Genomic DNA, 20,772 nt, shown 5'->3' with positions numbered 1-20,772 from the left:
TTTTCATAGTTCAAAACATATTGAGAAATTTAGTTTTTTCCTATGTGCTGATCTTCCATCACACAGGCCTTGTTTTACCAGCACCGATTTTTGGCACCAACTTTAAAAACTGATGCTAGTAAAACAGGAGCTACTTGTCATATTAATCAATATAAAAGTGATTATAAAAATCAATTTAATACTCTTCTGAATATCCCCTTTCCCTACCTTCTTTACACTAAGGAATAAAATAAAAGAGAAAATGCTGGGAAGATCCCCATTGCTTGAAGCATTCCTGCTAAATTCAGTCACCAACCTGGCACAAATTTTCTATAAAAAGACTTCTACCATGCTTAAGAAACTTGATTAGACTTCAAAATCCCTTCATACAACTACTGCAAACACTGGCAGAGTACATTCTGACAGTGGAAGACACTAGATCAGGCCCTTCTAAGATGACTTTATTAGATGAGTTTACCCAAAACAGGTCCAGCCCTTACCTTTATCAGGACAGTAGATTAAGCAGGGCAATTTTGCTCTGAAAATACAGACTGTGGTCATCTGGGTTAAGATCCAGTAGCATCTTTTTTTCCAATGATGCTGACATTTAAACAAGTCATTAGTTTGAACTTGCTTTCAGTTCACACTTTATTTTCTCACACTTACTTAATCATTGCAGAATACCTGGTGAAAACTTCTAGTATTTCTTACTCCCCTTTATTGCAGGTGTCTGGGCTCACAGGCTTTATCTGGTAGGTGCCCACATCTACAGGTCAAGGAAGAAATATCAGCCAGGTGAAATGGGCAACTCTGAAGTGCTTTCAAGAACAGAAGTTTGTGTGTGCTGAGGTGCTAGCAAATGTTTCCTGCCTGCACGACTCAACTGTGCAACAAGGCCTTAAACCAGCCAGGTTTCTGTGAGGAAAAAAGGCTTTCCTCCTGCACAAAACCCTGTGAGCTGCTGCACAACTGGATATCAAAAAGACCAGCACTTAGACCAGAAGCTCAGCATTTTATTTCTGCATCTCCAAAACCACCTGTGGTGTTTTTAATAACACCTGTTGGTGTTAGAACCTTCCTTGAAACTACTCACTGTTGCAGTGCTCCATTTTTGAAGTGACTAGCTGACAGTGTGGCTTTATTTTGTCATGGTGCAGGATGTGGCTTTGGGCCATTGCCATTAACAGGCTAAATGAAAAGGCATGCATGAGGTATTTAATCACCACAGACTTTTAATCAGACCACTCAGATTTCAAGGCTAATTTTGTCAAGTGTTTCTGCCTATTGGCAGAAACATGCAGATAGTCATGTCTTTATCCTGATCATCTTTGGAAGGAACCAAGTGACAAGGTTATCCCAACTGAAGAGAACAGTTGAGCTCAGAACTGGGATCAGCTGTTTTCAGCCCATCAGAGCTGACAGGAAGACAATAAAAGCATACAGCTGGGAGGACTGAGGTAGTGGTGGTGGTATTTTTTTTTTTACTTTCCCTCCAAATGAACTTGGAATGAGGTATCTTGGGTTCCCAAGAGCATGTTGACACTTGGCACCGTTGTTTTCACCATATTGCTTGTTCAGAAAAGTCCATCTCCAAAACCATAGAAGAAATCACCTGCTGCATTTAACATCTTAAGTCAGCAGCAGCTTCTTGATCAGCACAACGCTAAGAATTGAGCATTGGGGACCAGAGAGGTTCAGGCCTCAGTGCTAAGGGCTAGACCCACTTCTGCTATTCTGGTAAACCAGAAAATCCAGGCTACAGGTTGAAAGGGAAAAAGGAGGGAGGCGATGGATTGCAAATTCAGAGATCCTGGAAGAGCTAGCAAGATGAAACCCAAGAGGATATTTCTATATACTGGCACAGTTTTCTGCAATCTCCCCCAACTCATCAGAACCACCCTGCCCAGCACTGCCAACCCATGCCCAGCAACTATGGGTTTACAAAGCCAGAGGGGAATAAAACCCAGCCAGCTAGAGCATGCAAATTAGGTACAACATTAGCTGTTTTTTGACTCATGTTTAAAAATATTGTTTAAACTGCACATTTTGGTTTTAATGGACAGTCCTTGAAAACCTTAAGAGGCAAAAGCACTGCTGTTTGCCAGTCCAGGGTTGCTGACTGCATGGGTGGTTTTGTTGCTGAGGTCCCAGACCCTTTGAGCTGTACACAAAGCTTCTCCAGGTGCCACAGGACATCAGTGGCCATGAGCTAATATATCAGTCATAGCACTAAATATTGCTTTTAAACATTTCCGTGGTCTCAGAATGCCAAAGCCAAAAGATGCTGCCAGCTGCCTGTTGGAAAATTCAGTCTGAAGACTTGAACTAAAGGTGTAGGTTGAGCAAACTGGGAACAGAGAGAATCAATCAAACAAACCAGCCACCTTAAGCCTTTAATCCTTATACAGGAAAAAGGAAAAGTTGAGGAAGATAAAGTTTGGGTTTTTTTGCAACAGTATCTAGCAACTAATAAATGAAATATTACAATACCCCATAAGAGCTTTAGTTGTCTGTTCCATTGAAGAAATATTTTCAATAGTTTCCACTACTTTTCCATTCCCTTGCTAAAGAACAAGAGCACTGAACAAATATATCTGGGTTACCCTAACACCTAGGTTTCACCAGGTACACTGTATGGCTGTTTAACAGCATAGCCAATGACAAAAACATGCCTAAAGTCACTTAGTGTGGCTGATTAAATTAAATTGGCTTTTCTAATGCACATTTATTTTTGAACATCACTGGTCTGTAGACAGTTTCACTAAGTTATACTGCTCTTTAAAGTAATTTGAACATGTAGCTCATCAACATGTGTACTTAGAGATAACAACAATAGGGACCTGCTCAAACAGGGACCCAAAACTCATAGAGCAACTACATATTTGTGGACAGCTTGCAAGTGTGAGGAGATGAGAGGAAGTTATTGCTGTTTTAAGGGGGTGATTAAAGAACACATGGTATGTTGCAGCAATTCTAAAATGACACTAGGCATTTAATGTTTTCTCATCCAAGATTCTGTGATGCCTAAAAGCAGAAACACAAGTGTCTTTTAGGATGTTTAGGTCAAAATACTTATAAGAAGAAGGATGTGAGAGAAAGCTGAAGAGAAGCAAGGTAAAATTGAAAATGTAACTTGGGAAAGAAAACATTCCTTTAAGTAAAAATATTAATTAAGAGAAACCCAAATCAACAAACCAATCTTATTTTACCAGTTGTATACCAGAATCATGAAATACTTCCTTTTAGCAAAAAACTACATAAGAGAGTTAAAAGCCTGATCTAAATAACTCTTCCTATTGTTCAAAAATACCTCACACGTGTGCATTGATTGTGTTACTGTGCTTTAACCATTGTGTACTTTGGAAACAGCAACTTAAGCTTTCAAAAGCAGGATACCTACATACACATACAGTAGAAGCAATGGAGGACAAAAAGAGATGGTTTCTTGATTTTCTTTTGATATACTTTGGTGATTAAGAAAGGATTTTCAGACTTTTCCTTATGATATGGAAGCAGGTACATGAAAAGATTGATAATACACTGATTTGCATAATTGATGGTCTATTAGTCTGTAATAGGCTGTTCTAGTATATTTGATAAAGAGAGAGGGGCTAATAGCAATCCTCTAAGAAGAGAGTTCTCAATGTCCTTTTCATATCAGAGTTTGAGGATGTAGGAAGATTAGGGTGTCTAGTTGTTTTGGATTTTTTAATTAAACTAGTCAAGCTCCAGCTCTCTTTCCTCTCCCTTGATCATTCCAGTTTATTCATATTCAATACTTAATTATTAATTCAATAATTAACTGGTTAATGGTTACCATTACATTTAACATGAAAGGCCAATAAAGCATGAAAAGCAGCATTTTACTCAGCTTTCATACTGACTTAGTCACCCTTTTACCACACTGGAAGGAAAAAAAAAAATTAAGCAATCTACAAGAACCAGAAACAAAGTATGGAAAACCACAGTTTTTGTTCTAAATGCAAAGCAGGAAGTTCTATGTTCTAATCAACACCCCCCCCAAACTTATTTTGAAACCAAATAAGAAGTTCTATTTCAAGAAGTCTGTTGAGTAACAACTAAAGGAGAACCCCCTGTTTTCAGAGTTCACCTTGAGCACAGAAAAAATCTTTATATATCAACAAGAATATCACAGTTCACAAGCAAAAAAATATGTGCACTTTTCAAAACACAAACTGAAGGCACCCACAGAAATACCAACAGCCTGCAGAGGACTCATATCTACTCATTTTGCTTTTTCAAGTTCCTCCTATATAGTCTCCTCCAGTTTTAAAAGGTACAAACTGAAAAAGAACAACCAAAAAACCCAAACCATTCCCACCCCACTACCCTCCCACAAAAACTCCCACCCTACTTAAATGTTTCTGGCCCCCACCAAAACGATTATTTAAGGAAATTTTTTCTGGATTTCAGTGTTGCCCAAGCTTGAACTCAGAACAAACAGAGGAACAGTTCAAACAGTGAAAAGCACTAATCAAGAGCTCTGTGGAGCAAGTAGTTTAAACTTCAAATAACTTCTCAAATATTGGAGAACAAATTAGGGGGTGGGGAAATAGCTGTTTAACATTTGCAGTAAAGTGAACTCTAAGCCAAAGACAGAAGAGGTACTACTGCATTGAAGAGTTATATACAATACTGCGAGAAGAAATTAAAACAAAAACTTTTCTAAAAGAGAGGATTGACAGTAAATGTGAGATACATCAGAAGCCTTAATGAGTTTTTTCATCTTTATGAACAAACTTTGATTAAATATTACTAAGTAAACTGTTCTATTACTAAAACACATTTTCAGCAGACCTTTCACACTTTAACTATTCTTTCAAACAAAAAGCAAAGACAGCACACTGCAAAGAAGAGCACCAAAATAGCTGTACTTATCAACAAAATTATATCACTTTACCCTTCAGAAGAAAGCTGTGGGGCTGGGAAAGTAAGCAGCTCTTCGAAAAAATTGCTAGAGACGTATTAAGTCCAAACTACCTCCATATGTGCTGTCTGTTGGATTATAAGAAGTACTAACACCTGTAGCTGAAAGCTTGTTGGGCTGGGGTTATTATATTTTCATCATCTGTGTTTGTGGTTTTCTTCATACCATTTTCTTTTAAACTTTATTTTAAAGTGGAAGTAGGAGCGTTGTATCTGTGTTGGTGTTTTTATGGGTGTGTGGTTAGTCAACATTCCCAAAAATCTGACCTTGACTGTAGTAAGCACGTAGGCAGTGTTCCAGGGGAGGGAAAATTGCTCAGTGCAAGTTCTGGCAAGACAAAAATGAACTTAGGAGGATATTTATATGAGATTATATTATACAAGTCTTTCAGTAGCTGAAGATAATAAATACAATCCTTATCCATAATGGTTTGTTTATTTTGCTGTCCTTTAGACTAGTTCTTTTTCATAAGTAAAAAAGAAACTGATGTTAACATAGTAATTGCTGAGGGTGTAGTAGGAGTGTGATTTAAATAGAGGGTGAAAGTTAGAGGAAGAATGACACATGTAGTTCTGCTCTTCTGTTTTCTCCCTTTTGTTTAGTTGTTCCTTGCACAGAGCTGTCTCTTTCTTCTTTGTGCCAGTATTCAGGATCTGTGCCTCTTCCATTCCTTCTGAGTTGCTGGGCTGGCCTCATCATCTCTGATAGCCATGTATTTGCTTTCTAATACTGAATTCCCTTGAATAAGGTCTTCTCACTGCTGCCAAGAAGCAGAGGCACCTACAAATCCTTGAAATGTGTCTTCTGAAGCACTATGTATGGGGTCACAGACCCTGTTAATATAGGATGGTACCAACATAAGAGCTCTTCCATAAATACACTATCATCCTCTGCCTGAGAAAACCCCATTCATAAGAGGACAGCTGTACCTTGGACTGGGCACAAGTTTAAATGGTAAGGTCATAGACTGGTAAAACATTTTAGTTTTATTAAATTGTGGCAGTCACATCCCTCTTTTTTTGTCAGCTGGACAAGTTTCTATTGTTTGGTTGTGTGGGGTGTTCTTTTTCTCTTCCTGTGCCCTTGGGTATTTTTGGGTTAGTGAGCTCTGAAAGTAAAAATAAGCAACAAGAAGCAGCAATTATCAAGAAAGCAGACTGAGCAAACAGTGGATCTTTTTACCATAAGTCTTCCTTCCTCAGAATGACATATCAGACTTCAATGATCTCGTTAGCTTGCATGAGAGACAGGAAATGCCTGCCAGAAGCTGATTTCTGCTGGCCAGCTTAAGTGGACATGATGATGCAGTGTCTCAGCCTGCTTCTCCTGCAAGGCTGTGTTTTCTTTGGGATAAGTTATGCAAGGCAACAGGGCTTCAGGCTCATTAGCTCAGTTACAGGTATAATTAAGCACAACTGAAGAGAAGCTTTAGCTCCACATTTATTCTTAGATGGAAGAGATTCCAATAAAAATTCTTAAGGATAAGGTATCTTATTAGATCTATGAACAGAGTTTTAAAGATTTTGAAGTTTCCTTCATTCAAACTAGGAACAGCCTACATGCACAATCTGACATTAACTTGATTTTCAACTCCTCCTTAGAGTTTAAGACTTAGAAGTTTGTTTGACATACAGTCAGACAAAAATACAAGGATTAATCAGGTGAACTGACCCTATAAAATAAAAACTTTTATTTCAGTTATAAGCACAAGATTTCTTTTATATTACTAAGGCCCAGAATCAAGGACTCAGTATGTTCCTGGAGGTTAAAAAAGTAAAATCTAATTGAAACCACTTCAAGTAACCAACCCTTGCCTCCTTTCCCTTCTCCTGCAAGATTCTTAATTCAAATAGTACATGACAATCCAGCATCTGCTTTGTACACATAAATAAAGGGAAACAATGGTCCCAGGGCAGATTCTTGTGGAAAAATTTGCCAAGGCTTAAAATTGGGTGATAGGGAGTTTGAAGTGAGATTGCTTTGTGTTTGAAATACTGTGGGGAGAGACTTTTCCTCATACTGCTGTCTTGGAGTCACACTCGGTTCCACATGGTGTTTCCATAGTTGTCTGCATTCTTCCCCCTCTTAATGTTGACAGATTATAAAGGAGTGGATCAGGTTTCCAAATTACTTCTTTTCCTTATATCTATGTCATTATTTATACCAGTGAACAAGCAGCAACCTGATCTGGTAAAGAAGAAAGTGTAAAAATTGTCTGGAGAAGACTGAAATACATGAAAATCCTGAAACACATCACAGGCTGAAGAGGGTGATTAATTTGGGTCCTCTCTGTCAGTGACATGACTCTGTCCCCTGTTAATGGTGAGATTCCCACTATCAGCTCTGGCAACAGGTACAGCCTTCTCAAGGCAGACTGATTAAGCAACACACACTAATATGGCATGTTCTATGTGATAATTTAGTAAAATATTACCATAACACAAGTGAAAAAATGTTAGTTTGTTAGTGCCAACTGTAGAATTGAAACTTCTACCCAGTCTTCAACCCCAAAGGACTTGTGCCCTTTGGGATGATACTGCTTTCTCTTGGTGAAATGCTAAATTCTGTTTTGAGTAACTAATTTAATTTATCTGTCTTGTTGTTGGAAGATCATCTTCATTTACCAGTCCTAGCAACTGACTGGATTGCTTTGATCCACTCTGTACGCTCTGTGGATGAGGCTGCTTGCAAGTAATAGTGGATTTCATTTGCTGTGATGATTTCAAAGAGGATGTTCTCAGCATCATACTTCTTGGCTACAGGGAAAAAATAAGAAAGTCATCTATGAGCGAAAAAAAGTCTTGTACTTTCAATATTTCCTCCTTTACACACTGTAAAGGGATCTCCTTTCTTTCTACAACTGAGCCTGATCAGACCTTCACAAAGATTGGGTCCAAGAGAGGAGTATTTCTCTCAGAGAAACCACTCATGAATTCTGCATGTTTCACCTTCAGGAGTCTTTAGTTTGTTGGTCTCAAATTATGGAAGGATCTGCAATCCTGCAGACAGATCAAACCCTCCCATGCCTTGCCATCTATGAAAACAAGATGTTTGCGTTTATGTCACATCCATCTGTTTCTTTCCAGAGATGCCAATAAACTCTTGCTGGATATGACAGCCAGCCTCTCTTGTGGAGAGGAGAATGCATGAAATTAATGTTTCTTGGTCCTTGCAGCAGCACCATTTCTGTTCCCATAGCTTCTAGCTTTGGGAGGGAAGAGAAGGTGGACAGTAACAATTTGTTGGCATAACCATTTCCAACATGAAGCTTCCATCCCAAATTCATTAACTAAAGAGATCAAACTCAGTTTACTTTTCCTAAAGGCCAGTTGTCCTAACACAGGGTTTGTGTCACCCTTTTGACCAGCTTCCCCCTAAAGTACTGACAACACACAAGATTCCCTATTGCTACCTTTACCACAGTACCCTTCCCCATTAATTCAAGACAGCAAGAGAGAGACCAGTTACTAGAATTACTGAGTACATAGGTTGCTTTGGAATATAAAACACTTGTGATTTTAGGCAGATTGAAAGGAGGAGGTTGTACCAAAAGCTTATTAGAGAGTTCATTCAGTATGGTTCCTTACTGTCTGGCATATCTTCCACTGCTGTCACCACACAGCCTCTCAAGTGAATTGCTCCCAGTGGTTCTTCTCCCTGGGGAGGACATGAAATCAAAATGAGATGGAACAGTTCTGAAACCAGCAGCATGTTAATTATGGCTAGATTTCCAGAATGGAGACAAAACCATTTGATTACTTAGTACGTCTCACCTGAGAAAACAGGGGATCTTCAGTCTGTGTATGGTGTGGAGGGATGGGGGTAAGAGAAAGGCTTACAAATAAATAAGGAATCTCTTGTGATTTAGAATTCAGGATCTGCAGAGTATTTAGCATGGGAATGGGCCCATTAGAAATGCACAAGAAATACGATGACATGTCTCAGCTTGGCATGGCAAATGCTTCAAATATAAATTGAAAAAAATCACTATATTGTGTTCATTTACAGGACCTAATTTGATCAAGTCAGAGTACTCATTAATTCTAATTAATCACAGATAAGAGGTGAAAATACAAGTAGTTCAGTGCTACTTGTTCCCAGGTCTGGGTGGCACTTGCCACCCTGACTTGACAGCCCTAGAAACTATCCTTCACTCTGCTTTTCCAGAGGATGGCTAGGCCATGTAAGAACAAACAGTCCCACTGTCCTGCCTGATCTTCCCTGTCACAGTCTCATGCAAACACTCCAGGTACTAGAGGCACTAGATTCAAAACAAACAGGGAAATAAACCAAATCTCTCTTACTCCAGCAGGATCATAATAGTGAAGATATGCAGGATCATCTCTTAAAACAAACTTCCTCACTTTCCAGTTCTTCCTCCGATGTCCCTAGGAAAATTCAAAACCAGGAATGTCATGGAGCTGCTTTGCCTGCATGCAAATCTTACCCACACATGAGAGGACAGGCAAATGTTCAAATGTGAACAACAATTCACAAAAGGGAAAAAGACCTGAATATTATGGATAGGAAATGTTCACTGGAGTAGGACTTGAATCTGCCTTTTCTACATTCCAATCTTTTGCACAAGAACTGGACTATCAAAATGCTTTATGTCTCTCTTTTTTTGTTTTTTGTTTTTTTTGTTTGTTTGTTTGGGGGTTTTTTATGTAAAGCAGAGGAGCTTCAACATGGGAGACTCCCCTAAACATATCACACAGTCTGGTAGTTATGACATTCATGTGAGATCTGTGAGAATTTTGTTGATCTGCTTGCTAGAAAAAATGGCTTGAATTACTGGCAAGGATGATCTGAAAGTCTTTCTGTCCCTGCAAAGATAACAAAGAAAGAGCTTATCTAGCTTAAACACCCTGGAGGGCTCATGGCTGAGAAGCTCAGGCAGAAATATGGGCGTAGGTGCCTTGTGGCATGTTTTCATGACTGAAAAGAATGGGTGTGGGAGGTTTAGACCCACTGAAAGCATTTTCAGCAGAAGCAGTGACCCTTCCAAGCAATGACCCACAACTCACTGAGGGTGACCAAATGCAGACTCACATTGGTGGAAGATTGTCATGAATCATTTCCTCTGGCATTTCAAAATACAGGTTTCTCAATTAGCTACTCTTTGCATGGAAGCTCTTACTAATTAGGTTGATGTGAACGTGACAGAGTAAAAGAGCAGCAAGGTGTGGGTCTAAATTCTTCCATTGCTTTTGAGTGAACTGATTAATCAAGAGAAGTACATGTGAGCACCACCAAAAAGTTCTTAAGCCCTCAAGGACTATTTTAATGGTGCAGGTTCAGACTCAATATTAGGAAACATTTTTTTAGAGAGAGGGTGGTCAAACACCTGAACAGGCTACCTAGAGAGGTGGTCAGTGCACCATGTCTGTCAATGTGTAAGAAGCTTTTGGACAACAAAACCCTTAACAATGTGCTTTAACCCTTGGTCAGCCCTGAAGTGGTCAGGCTGTTGGACCAGAGGATTGTTGCTGGTCCCTTCCACCTGACCCATTTTATTCATTGAAGAATCCTGATTCTGCCTTCAGTTCACTAATATCTGCTTGGAAACATGACATTCACTGTATAGCTTAAAGTTTTGCTGGAAAGGAAGGTGTCCAGTTATCTTCCGTCTAACACATCGAACATTAGTGACTGAAACAACTCCTTGACTCAAGCATGCTGAAAATGTCCATGAAAACTGGCAACTGAATCCAGTTCTGTGTCCAGAGGGACACAGGAGTGGCAGCTTTTTTACCTGAGTTCAGTTTTGCATTGTACCAATGACTTGTCACATCTTCTGTCTTAGGACTCTTTCCTAATTAAAGCTATCAACTGTTTTATTCTGTGGTAAGAGCAATAAACCTTGCAATATTTGTCCAGAGTCCTGCTGCCATGCTGCAGCAAATGTTCCTTGTGCAAAGGAAAGAGGGACAGAGATGAAATCTGCCAAGTGTGGAGATGCCATAGGGTAGTTTCTCTCTTACCTGAAGTTTTTAAGTGTAAAAGAGTAATCTTGCACCCATGTAACATCATCCTAGTGACAGGATGGAAGATGGGCAGTACTGACCTGTTTCAGCAAACATCCTTGTTTGACAATTGTGCCTCTGAATTCTTCTTTTAGGACCACATCATCATCACTGGAATATCCCTCACAGAAAAATCCACTGTCTGGCTGCAAGACCACAAGAGAAATGTTACAGAAATTGCACAGCTGCTGCATGCTTATGTACATGTACCAGTCTGGCTTCTTTTGGCTTCCTTCCAGCCTGTTTTTTGCCACCCCAAAGAAAATATTATTTTTGTTCTTGTTGTTGTTGTTATGGTTACTGTTAAATAATCTAACCTTTTACTGTAAAAGCCTCCCAGTGAAGTTGAGGAGCTCTGCAAATCACCATGGACACATTTCAGTGTGAGGTGGGACTACACTTCTGTGATACCAAGTCAGACACTGACTTGCTGTGGCATCCTCACACCACATTGGTATTGAATCACACTAGAAATGATCCAGAAGCAAGCAGAATACACAAGGGCTGCTACAAGAAGCATCCCAGGAGGCCACAAGGCTGCCTTTACCAGCAGTGTCTCTGCTGAACTGTTAAAGTCTCCCTAGCAGAAACACATTTAGGAAAACAAATGAGTAGTGGGAGAGTCATTTTGCTGAAGCCAAATGATTCCATGTGGTAAATACAAATATATTTGTAATACCAATTTACTTGTTTTCACTTTATAGAAAGCATGCATTTCTGTTAGCCTAAGTCCATAAGCCAAATATCTTTTAAACAGTATTTGACTGTGATATTTCAAGTTCTTCAAATCAGTCCACAGAATATGAAGTAATAAATGGAGAAGGCTGGGTATGACACCCAGGACAGGTTACTGGGGGATATTAAAAAACTTTTAGTTCTTTGCTCACAGGCAAGCTGTGTGGGTGCACACTCACACTGAGCCAGATTTGATGGCTCTGCACAAAAATAGGTTTGTAGCTTCTGCCACTCTGTGATAATGATTTACTCTCTTCTCTTCCACTGAGCCAACAGGAAAACAGATTGTTAAATCCTGGTCACCAGTACAATTACCAGGAACAAGGGCTAAGTTAAAAAGAACCCAGCTTGGTCTCAGCACTCAATTCACACTTAGAAGGGTGCCAGAAAAAAACTCTGTCTGGTAACAACTATTAAAGTGAGCAGGCTCATTCTGAGTATCACAGGGAAAAGACAATTAAGATAGATTTCTCCATTCCTGCACAACCTTTCCTCCAGGATTTAAGAAGCCAAATAAGAAGCATGAGAAGAGCAGAGCATCAATAAGTCTGAGACAATAGAAAACCAGAATACAATGCTCACAAAGTAGTAGTAGGCATCACTGAGATCTAGGAAGGGGGTGTCTGACAGTCCCTCAGCAGCTGCCTTGGATGTATCCCCAGCAGGCTGTAGGTAGCCTTCGCTCAAGAGGGAAGAGGCAAGCAGGAGACCTTCTTTGCGATTTCGGATGGAGCTGCTGGACACCAGCCAGTCAATCACACAGGTGCCTGGTTACAAAGGAACAAAATGTCAGCCACAAGCCAAGACAGACATGAAGAAGCCTTAAGGTACGCAGGAAGCAAGCCTGCTCCATGTATTCATCAATCTCCTGAAGAAATGTTCTTAGCAACAACATGGGAAACTAATCTAGGGAGGTTCCTTGCCATCCAGTGAGGCACAGCCCTGCCAGCTGACAGCAGGGGCCAGGACAGCTCTCAAACACCATTCCTGAGGGAGAAGAGAGCTGGGAGGGGATGCAGAGAGGAGCTGGGAAGCCCCAAAAACAGGGACTGGCCAAGCCTGGAAAAGGCAGCCTTCCAGGCTGCTGTGCTACTATCATAATGCTTCTGGAAACAGGGTGACTTTTACAGAATCACAGAATCACTGAAGTTGGGAAAGAGCTCCTAGATCATCAGTCCAACCATTAACCCAGCCATGTCCACCACTAAACAATGTCCTCACTTGCTACATCCATGTGTTTTTGCACAAACACAGATTTGACTTGGAGAGAAACAGGAATTACAGTGGGACACCTTTCAGTGATGAAAAATTCAGAATGGAATAATTTTATTGTAGTTAAGTGTTCCACACTACAATCTACTCAAAAGATTACTCCAGTCTTTCTGAAACTGGTAAAATTTCATCCTTCTCCTTTGTTTACCATGGCCATAACGGAACACTTTTACAAGATATATCCTTTGAGCATCTCCTGGGTTAGTCAAGAAAACATCAAACCTTTCTGTGCTCTACAGAACTTAGAGCTGTTTAATCTCTTTAGCTTTTCAACTCTGTGCTCCCTTTATTGTATGGAACAGAGGGACAGGAGCTCCTTACCTGTAAAGCAGTGATTGAACACTCTTTTATCTTTTTCCAGCTTCAACTCCTTTATTCCATTTTCAGGATCTTTCATTGAGAGGTACAAAGCACTGTGATAAAAAGAATCACAGAAACTGTTAGCAAAAGGTTTTGCCACTTTGTACAATAATGTCATTGTCATTCATGGGGGCTTCATGTTTTGTTGGCACATGGCTGGCTCTCTGCAGGGCTGTAACACAGAGTAGTTTCATCTCCTGCATCTCCTGAAAAAGTCAAGTTGCAAAGCCTGGAGGTCTCACTACGTTACCTCACAGCTGTGGGAGCAGAGGGTGGAGTGCACAAAGGGCTCACCACATCTCCCTATTTTGAGAATGCAACTACTTGTGGTGACTGTAGCGTGAAGAGAAGAACGCCCACTGCTGAGGCACTTTCACAGGGCCCCACAGCCCCAGTGGGAGAGTTCATTTCACTGCTGTGCTCTGTGTTCTCCCAAAGGTTCTGGGCTGAGCAGAAAACCTCTCCCTGTGCCAGAGCCTGCATGCTCTCAGATGATCTTGGCCCTGTGGAGTTTGACTGTCTTATAAGAACACTTCAGGCTCATTTTTATCTTGGTATTTACAGCTCAGAGACAGAAAACAAGTCATCCTTGATTTTAAAAAGTACTAACAGATTGCTTCCCTTTATCTCTTCTTCTGCCTTTGCCAGTTTCATGTTCTTTGGCAGGCACCACAGTCTCCTCACCATCCAAAAACTAGGCTAACATCAGTATTTCTTTTGAGAGGAAACTAAAGGTCTAAAATATTTTTGTAATAAATGTTTTATTATATAAAATGCTTCTCCTGGAAGAGTCACACTTTGGCTGTGTATCCTCTTTCACCACAGTATGCCCAGAAATCCTTTTATCAGCAAAAACCTTTGATAAATAAGCATTTTTTGGTAAATGATAGTATATTTAAAAGAGCTTCCCCGTTCTGATTGCTAGCTCATTTCTGACACATTGTACAAACTGAAATTTTTAGTCATGCAGAAAGGGCTGTGAGAGAATCATCCATGGACAGACAGGCTCATTGTTCTTCCTGACCAAGGTTACATGTCTGACACACTGACTGCAGGTGGAAGTAAATGGGGGCTCAGAGCTGTGAGAACAAACCTCAGATTGATTGTTTCAGGCAATCTGATAGATTTTCTTGTGGATTTTCTGGCAAACCTTTGGCCTCCATCTATGCGATGAATTGCTTTCTTGATATCCCGCACCCAGGCGTCTCTCTCCTCCAGGTAGGCAGCTTGAAAAAAGTGGTCCTGCTGCTTGGCCACAGTGAGCTTGAAGACAAACTGGAATGATAAATTATGGGAGGTTTTTTTTTTAAAAAGTTACTTTGGTGTAGCCCGTTGGGCACAATTAAGTTAGTACCACCACAACATACAGCTTACCTATGCCTAAGGACTATGGAAAGTGCCTTAGAGACACTTTAATCTTTTAATTAAAAACACTTTTAATCTTAAAATTATAGAAACTCTGAAGGAAATGATGGACAAACACTGCACATAACTGAATGCTTTTGTTACTTCACTGTGACTGATCCCTGACATTGTCAGCAAGGTGTGTGTCACCAATAGAGCTGCTGATTCTAACTTTTGCTGGGAAGTTCAACACAGCTGAAAGGCTGAAGTGATTCCTTGGAGTGGCTACCTGGAACAGAGCCTAGACAAGATTAAGAGAATAAAAGCAGGTATTTATTGAAGGCCTTCAATAGGTACACCATGGGCAGTCAGAAGTCTCTGAGAGGCTACACCCCAGGTGGACGATGGTCACGAGTTTTTCAGACAGATACATGTTAATCTTCTAGTTACAGCTTCAGGTAATGAAGTCTTATACACCCAGTTTGCTTCCCCTCACAACTTACTTTTGTTTATACTTTTGGGGCCTGAGATAGTGAGGTGTCCTTGAGCTTCAGGCCTAGAGGAATTGTTTTGTCTGATCAAAATGTGAAGACAGTAGCTAACACTCTATATGGAATTTTAGAGTTATACACTAAAGCAGTACAGGATTTGAAAAATATGAAAGTTAAAATCCTAAGGCTTCAGAAGCACCCAGCCCCTGCAGGCTTACAATGAATGTAAATTTGTTTAGAGACACGTGAGCAATCTAGAGGAGGAAAAATATCCCACATCATATTCAGCTACTGACTCACCAGGGGAAAAAAGCCATACACTGGAGAGTACCTGAGTACATTTGCAGCCTAGTAAGCCTTTAATGGCTTAGTAGGGAGATGATACATCCAACCCTTGGCTACACCTTAGAATCACCTATCTAAACACACTAGCAACAATGGAAAGACTGTTTTATTCAAAAATGAGAATAGATCCTCTAGAGGTAGCGGTAAACAGAAAAAAATAACAATAACCTGGAAAACAAAACAAAACAAAACAAAAAACCCCAAACCCCCAAAACTATCCAACAAAGTTTACACTGTTTGAACTCATTTCCATCCAGTGATCTTCTGAATGGAAAATCTGGATCTAATTACTCATGTTTCCACTTCCTCTAAAATATAGTTCCCCATTAGTGACACTAATTTGTTCTGTAGTTGTGTTATAATAAATATCACAGGTTCTGACTCAGCAGGTGTCTAAAAATGCCAAGCTAAGCCACAAGCCAACAGCATGACGTGATGAGGGAAAGGAAAGCAAAGGCTACTGCCAAAGAGCAGCAAATTTACATCAGTGAAATCAACACACTGAATGGCTCTGCTGAATCCCATGTTTGTAACATTTCTGAACATCCCTCACAAGCCTTTTTCAAACAATGGCCAACAGGAAAAATTCTGACACCCTGAAATTGTGCAGAAGTCCAACTGAATTTCATGGAAGATACATTTAAAACTTACAAAGCAATGAGTCCTCAAAAATCCATCTCAGACAGAAAAGCAACCTTTTCTTATCTGATACTGTTCATATTTCCAGCAATACTCACCTTTTCTGTTATGCAGGAAAGACCTACATACTGAAAATCAATGTACAGTGCATGAGAAAAACAAAAAGACAGATCTATCCAAATCCCAGTATTCAACAGTCAAGCTAACACTCCAGATTAACAGAATGAAACACCAAAGCATTGACAAGATTTATTACCAAAGGAAAAAAATTAACCTTCTCAAAGAGCTGAGAAGCAACAGTGAAATGCTAAAGAAGAGTTTTCATTTTCAGCACATGGAGAAGACTGGCAAAGCCCTTTCTTTTTAGCATTTACGAAGTTAGGCCAGTAAGCTAGACTGAATTCCAAGCTTCCTCTGAAATTGGTAAAGAGGTTGAGTCTCCAGTCCTAGATGTGATCAATTCTCCCTCTGATGATGTATATCTGGTTGTGTTTTTGAGAAAATTAGACCATTAGTCTAAAGTAAATACCAACATGTTAGATAGCTTAAATTGGGGGAGATGAATCTAACAATGAGCAGCCAAACACAATAATGCTATCCACAAGAAAACCGTGGGTGAAATGGAAAAAGCTGAAGAATATCAAAATTTATGTTACATTAAACAATGATCAAACATACAACAAGGACAGCAAACAATGGTGAATACATTTTGGAATGTAATCTCAAAGTATGCAGTTGCAGCCCCTTCTGAACAGCCTTTATCTGTGCTTAACAAATCCAAGACTGCTTCTTTCCCCCTCAGCACCTGCATTTTGCAATTGATGTAGTAAACCAAGTGTGTTGGTGGTGTTCTCTGAGCTTTCAAACAAGGTTCTGGTGCAGATACACAAGCTGATTCAAAAATTTAACCAGAGAAATATAGAAGTTTGTTTATGGCCCAACAGTCCCTGCTCCAAACTGGGCCCAGACAAATAAGACTATACTTAAAACTGACCCAAGGAGAATTATCCCACTATTCACCATATTCCATATAATTACCATATAATTACCATATAACTCCTGTCCTGAAAATACACTTTCATTTTTAGCCATGTAAACTTAAGAACCAGAATAATTCCCACAGGAGGAAAAGTGTATCCTTTGACACATAACCAGTGAGAAGCCAGAACAGAATGCAGAGGCATTGAATTCAACAGTACAGTAAAGATGTAAAATGTATAATGCAAAAATAAAGATATTACGTTTCTGAGGAATACGCGTAGAAACTTAGGTTTAATCATATTATACTTGTAAGAACAATCCTGGAGATAGCTTTGCTCATATGAATGAGCATGTTCAATTTTTCACTATTTGAACAATGCAAATTTTAAGAGAAAGTCCATCTCCAGGGCTGGTTTATGGACTTGCAGAACAATCTCACCACCTCATATGGAGGATCTGCTCCAATGCCTGCTGAAGTAATTTTGACTGTTTCCACTGACTTCAGCAAACCCAGCAGAAAATACCAGTTATGAAAAGCTATTTTGGGTGCCTCGACCCCTGGGTCTCTCTTTGTCTTTATTATCCCTCAGAAAAGAGCCCAGGAAGCAAAATTAAATATAACATAAATCTCATTATGAAAACACCTAATGTAAAATGAAGCATAACATAAAACCCAGTGCAGCCAAAGGAATGATCTTCAGAGACTGTCACCCTTCCACAGAGATACTGCACCTTCTGGAGACTGGTATATCCCAAAGAAACCCTTTGGGCAGGTGAGGATCTCTCTCACTCTGCCTTCAGCAGACATCAGGTACTTCAGACCTCTATGCTTACTTTGTTGAATGCACATTTGCTGGTGAATTATTTTTCCTTTACTGTAAATGTGTTACTGACATTTTCAAGCAACTACTATGAAACAATAATGATGGCAGTGCCTTTCTGGGAGTTAAAGGAAGAAACCAAAGCCCAACACAAAACTGTTTGGAAAAGGATGCTTTGTGAGAAAAGCTTAATTTCTACCATTACAATGTAGGTCTGTGATATTCTTGAACATAGTACCCTTCATACCTCCTGTACAGAATAAGGAGTGTAGTGCTGAAGCTTGTTAAAATAATCAGCACAGGATTAACAGCAATCTTTATTCTCTGTACCATCCTTTTTCTATCTGCCTCAAAGACAGCTTGGAAGTTAACAGGCCCTTTCTCTTGATAGATGTAAGTCTGAAAATACTTTGTAAGAATCAAGGTGAGTTTTTTAATATAAAACAGGTGTTTTCATATAAATATGGGTTCTGCAACAAAAAAAACCCAAACCAACACCACCCCTTCCCCCCACCAAAAAAAAGGAAAAAAGGATAGAAAGAAAGTAGAAGAAAGAAAAGAAGGAAAAAGTAAAGTCAGCAGGTCCAAATCTGAAAATCTGAAGCAAGGGATCCTGATTCCACTAACTACAAAACCTAAGGACAGGTTTAATTATCCTCACTTTACTCACATGAAAAAGTAACGTTCACTGTCTCAGCAGTCTCACACTTTCTATTTTTCTAATACTCTCACAGAGACTTCTATCTTTAGTCAGCCACCTGTGGAGTAAATATCTTTAAACTGTGGTTCCAGACTCTGGGGGAACCCTTTTTCAGAGGAATTCCTGGGGATGTGATACTTATTTGATGAAACTGAGTAGACTAATAGTATGATTCTTTGCTCATATAAGAAATTCTGGTTTACCAAAAATTATATTTCAGGAACCCTGTAACAAAATATGTGTGTCACAGCATTTATGTTCTTCCTCTTTGAGCAAGCCAGATGTTCCTTGACAAAAAATAAATGCTTCTCCTGCTCACAAAATATTTTCCCACAGCTTTATTCTGTGGCAATGAGATTTATACTTAATACAGGAGTTGTTGCCATTCAGCTGCAAAATGTCTTCAGACCAATAAAATTTAGTTCTGCTGTCTGAGAGACTCAGAAGTTTAATAAAAACCGACCAACCAACCCCCAGAATGCTTTCTGAATTAGTCCTCTTGAAGTGTCCTTAATTCAAATAGTACACAATTCCAAGCCTGCTTGTGACCTCTCAAGGCAGGTGAGAATTGCCACTAGGATGAGTGCCAGGAATTTGCAGCCAACAGCCTTTTGCCATTTCAGTGCTTCCAGAAGTATAAGTATACTGTCAATTCTTTTTACTAAAAAAGTACTTACCATTCTTTTGCCAAAATCTTGGCATGGGCTGTGAATAGAGCTTCCTTTTAGTGGGATCATCCCTTTGGGACTGTTGTCAGCCTTCCGCTTGTAGAATTCAATTCCGTCTTCTAAGAGCACAACCCACATTGGCTTCCAGGTATTAAACATGCTGCCCTGCCATCAATAAATCACATACTATGTTCAATTAATCACTCTCCAGGTGATACCCAAGGAAGATAAGAGCTTCCAGGGAACGTCTGACTGGTGCTAAAATAACTACAGTTTGTGTTTCAAGGAGAACAAACCACAATTACACCCATCCTACTGTGGAGTTAAACATGGTTGTTATTTTTCTGATTACCATTTATTTCCCCTTGTAGCTGCTCTGCCAATGGAAGCCACTGTGGATTTAAATAAAAGTAAAGGCTTCTTCCTATGGGCTGTGCCACAAAATACTCCAGAGCAGAGGGTGCTGTGGAGCAGCAACCACCTTCCCAAAGAATGGATGTGCCCGTGGCCCAACACACTGTCTCGAGGCCAAGGTGAGGTGACACCTTTAATCTCACTGCTCTTCCTTGATGTTTAACCCAATTAAGCGCAACTGAGTAGGCTGTGGCTATTTCCTGTTACCAGGAAATATTTGCCAGGATTTCACAGAATGTTTCCCTACATCTTCCCAACCTGTTCAGAGTTAGTTTTCTCTTCCACTCAGTCCAAAACTACCCACCTACCTTCTTAACCAAGTAGCCCTCCCTTATGCGCATCGGCTCTCGCTCCATGGCTTGGGCAGTCCTGCTCTCGGGTCCGTCAGTGCTGGCTGTTGAGTTCCTCTGGCAGCAAAGTCTGTGGGATGGCGTTTTTACAGTACAGCTGTGTCATTTCACAAGTTCCTCTGAGTGCTAATCGCAAGGCCATTTCCTCTTACAGAGCGAGAGATAGGGAAATGCAGAAGCACATGTGTATTTATAGCCTGTCTCTGACAGCACAGGCAACAGGCTGACAAAACACCCCACCCTATCAAATACAGCCAGCCTCGATGGCAGAATCCTGGGAAATTAAATAAGTGCTTTAGTGTTCAGTCACAAGAAATTGGGCCTGCTCTGCAAAGACATGAACTCTAGCAAAACAACAAACAGGGCACGGTGCTGCTGCCTGCTGCATGCCAAATGATTTCAGAGACCGGTTTCCAATGCATCACTGCTTTCACTTCACCCTGCCTTCCAAATCTGGCTCCCAGTGGGCAAGCATGTGGAGCCTGCCAGGAAGGTGGAGGAGCCTCACTTGGCTAAGGAGGATGCACCCTCTGCTGAGATAAGAAATTTGTTTATCAGACATGATCAGTTTTTGGATTTTGGTGCTGAGGCTCCCCCAAAGATATCAGCTGCCAGATAGGCACAAATGGATTAGACTTGTGCATTACATAAAGCACTGTCCACAGAATGCTTCCTACAAGCATCTCTTACTTGCTGCAG

General features: G+C 40.1%; 1 protein-coding gene across 2 annotated transcripts; it reads right to left on the bottom strand.

Moving 5' to 3' along the window:
• Positions 1-1,905: 1,905 nt before the first annotated feature.
• On the bottom strand, positions 1,906-20,196 carry PLEK (pleckstrin). 2 transcript variants are annotated; one of them, XR_009277336.1, is made up of 10 exons: positions 20,032-20,196; positions 19,319-19,474; positions 14,414-14,595; positions 13,282-13,373; positions 12,271-12,455; positions 10,995-11,099; positions 9,232-9,315; positions 8,515-8,584; positions 4,839-7,683; positions 1,906-4,775 (listed from the first exon to the last, which is right to left on the bottom strand). XR_009277336.1 is itself a non-coding variant. In XM_058836257.1 (9 exons), exons 1-9 carry the CDS (start codon positions 20,077-20,079, stop codon positions 7,544-7,546), a joined length of 1,062 nt encoding a protein of 353 aa, XP_058692240.1. In that variant the 5' UTR covers positions 20,080-20,196; the 3' UTR covers positions 1,906-7,543. The 2 variants fall into 2 exon arrangements, 1 of the variants encoding a protein (XP_058692240.1); XM_058836257.1 differs by having other exon boundaries at positions 1,906-7,683.
• Between the last annotated feature and the right edge of the window lie 576 nt (positions 20,197-20,772).

The sequence above is a fragment of the Poecile atricapillus genome, chromosome 3 (assembly GCF_030490865.1).
Source record: "Poecile atricapillus isolate bPoeAtr1 chromosome 3, bPoeAtr1.hap1, whole genome shotgun sequence".
Classification (NCBI taxonomy): domain Eukaryota; kingdom Metazoa; phylum Chordata; class Aves; order Passeriformes; family Paridae; genus Poecile; species Poecile atricapillus.
Note: the sequence above shows the minus strand (reverse complement) of the source record. Positions and strands in the feature narration are given on the sequence as shown.

Coding starts and splice junctions, on each gene's coding strand:
- PLEK (XM_058836257.1), bottom strand. CDS start 20,079: ATGGAGCGAGAGCCGATGCGCATAAGGGAGGGCTACTTGGTTAAGAAG. Junction 14,596..19,318: donor AAGATTTTGGCAAAAGAATG/GTAAGTACTTTT, acceptor TTATCATTCCAG/TTTGTCTTCAAGCTCACTGT. Junction 11,100..12,270: donor GTGATGCCTACTACTACTTT/GTGAGCATTGTA, acceptor GTGGTCTTGCAG/CCAGACAGTGGATTTTTCTG.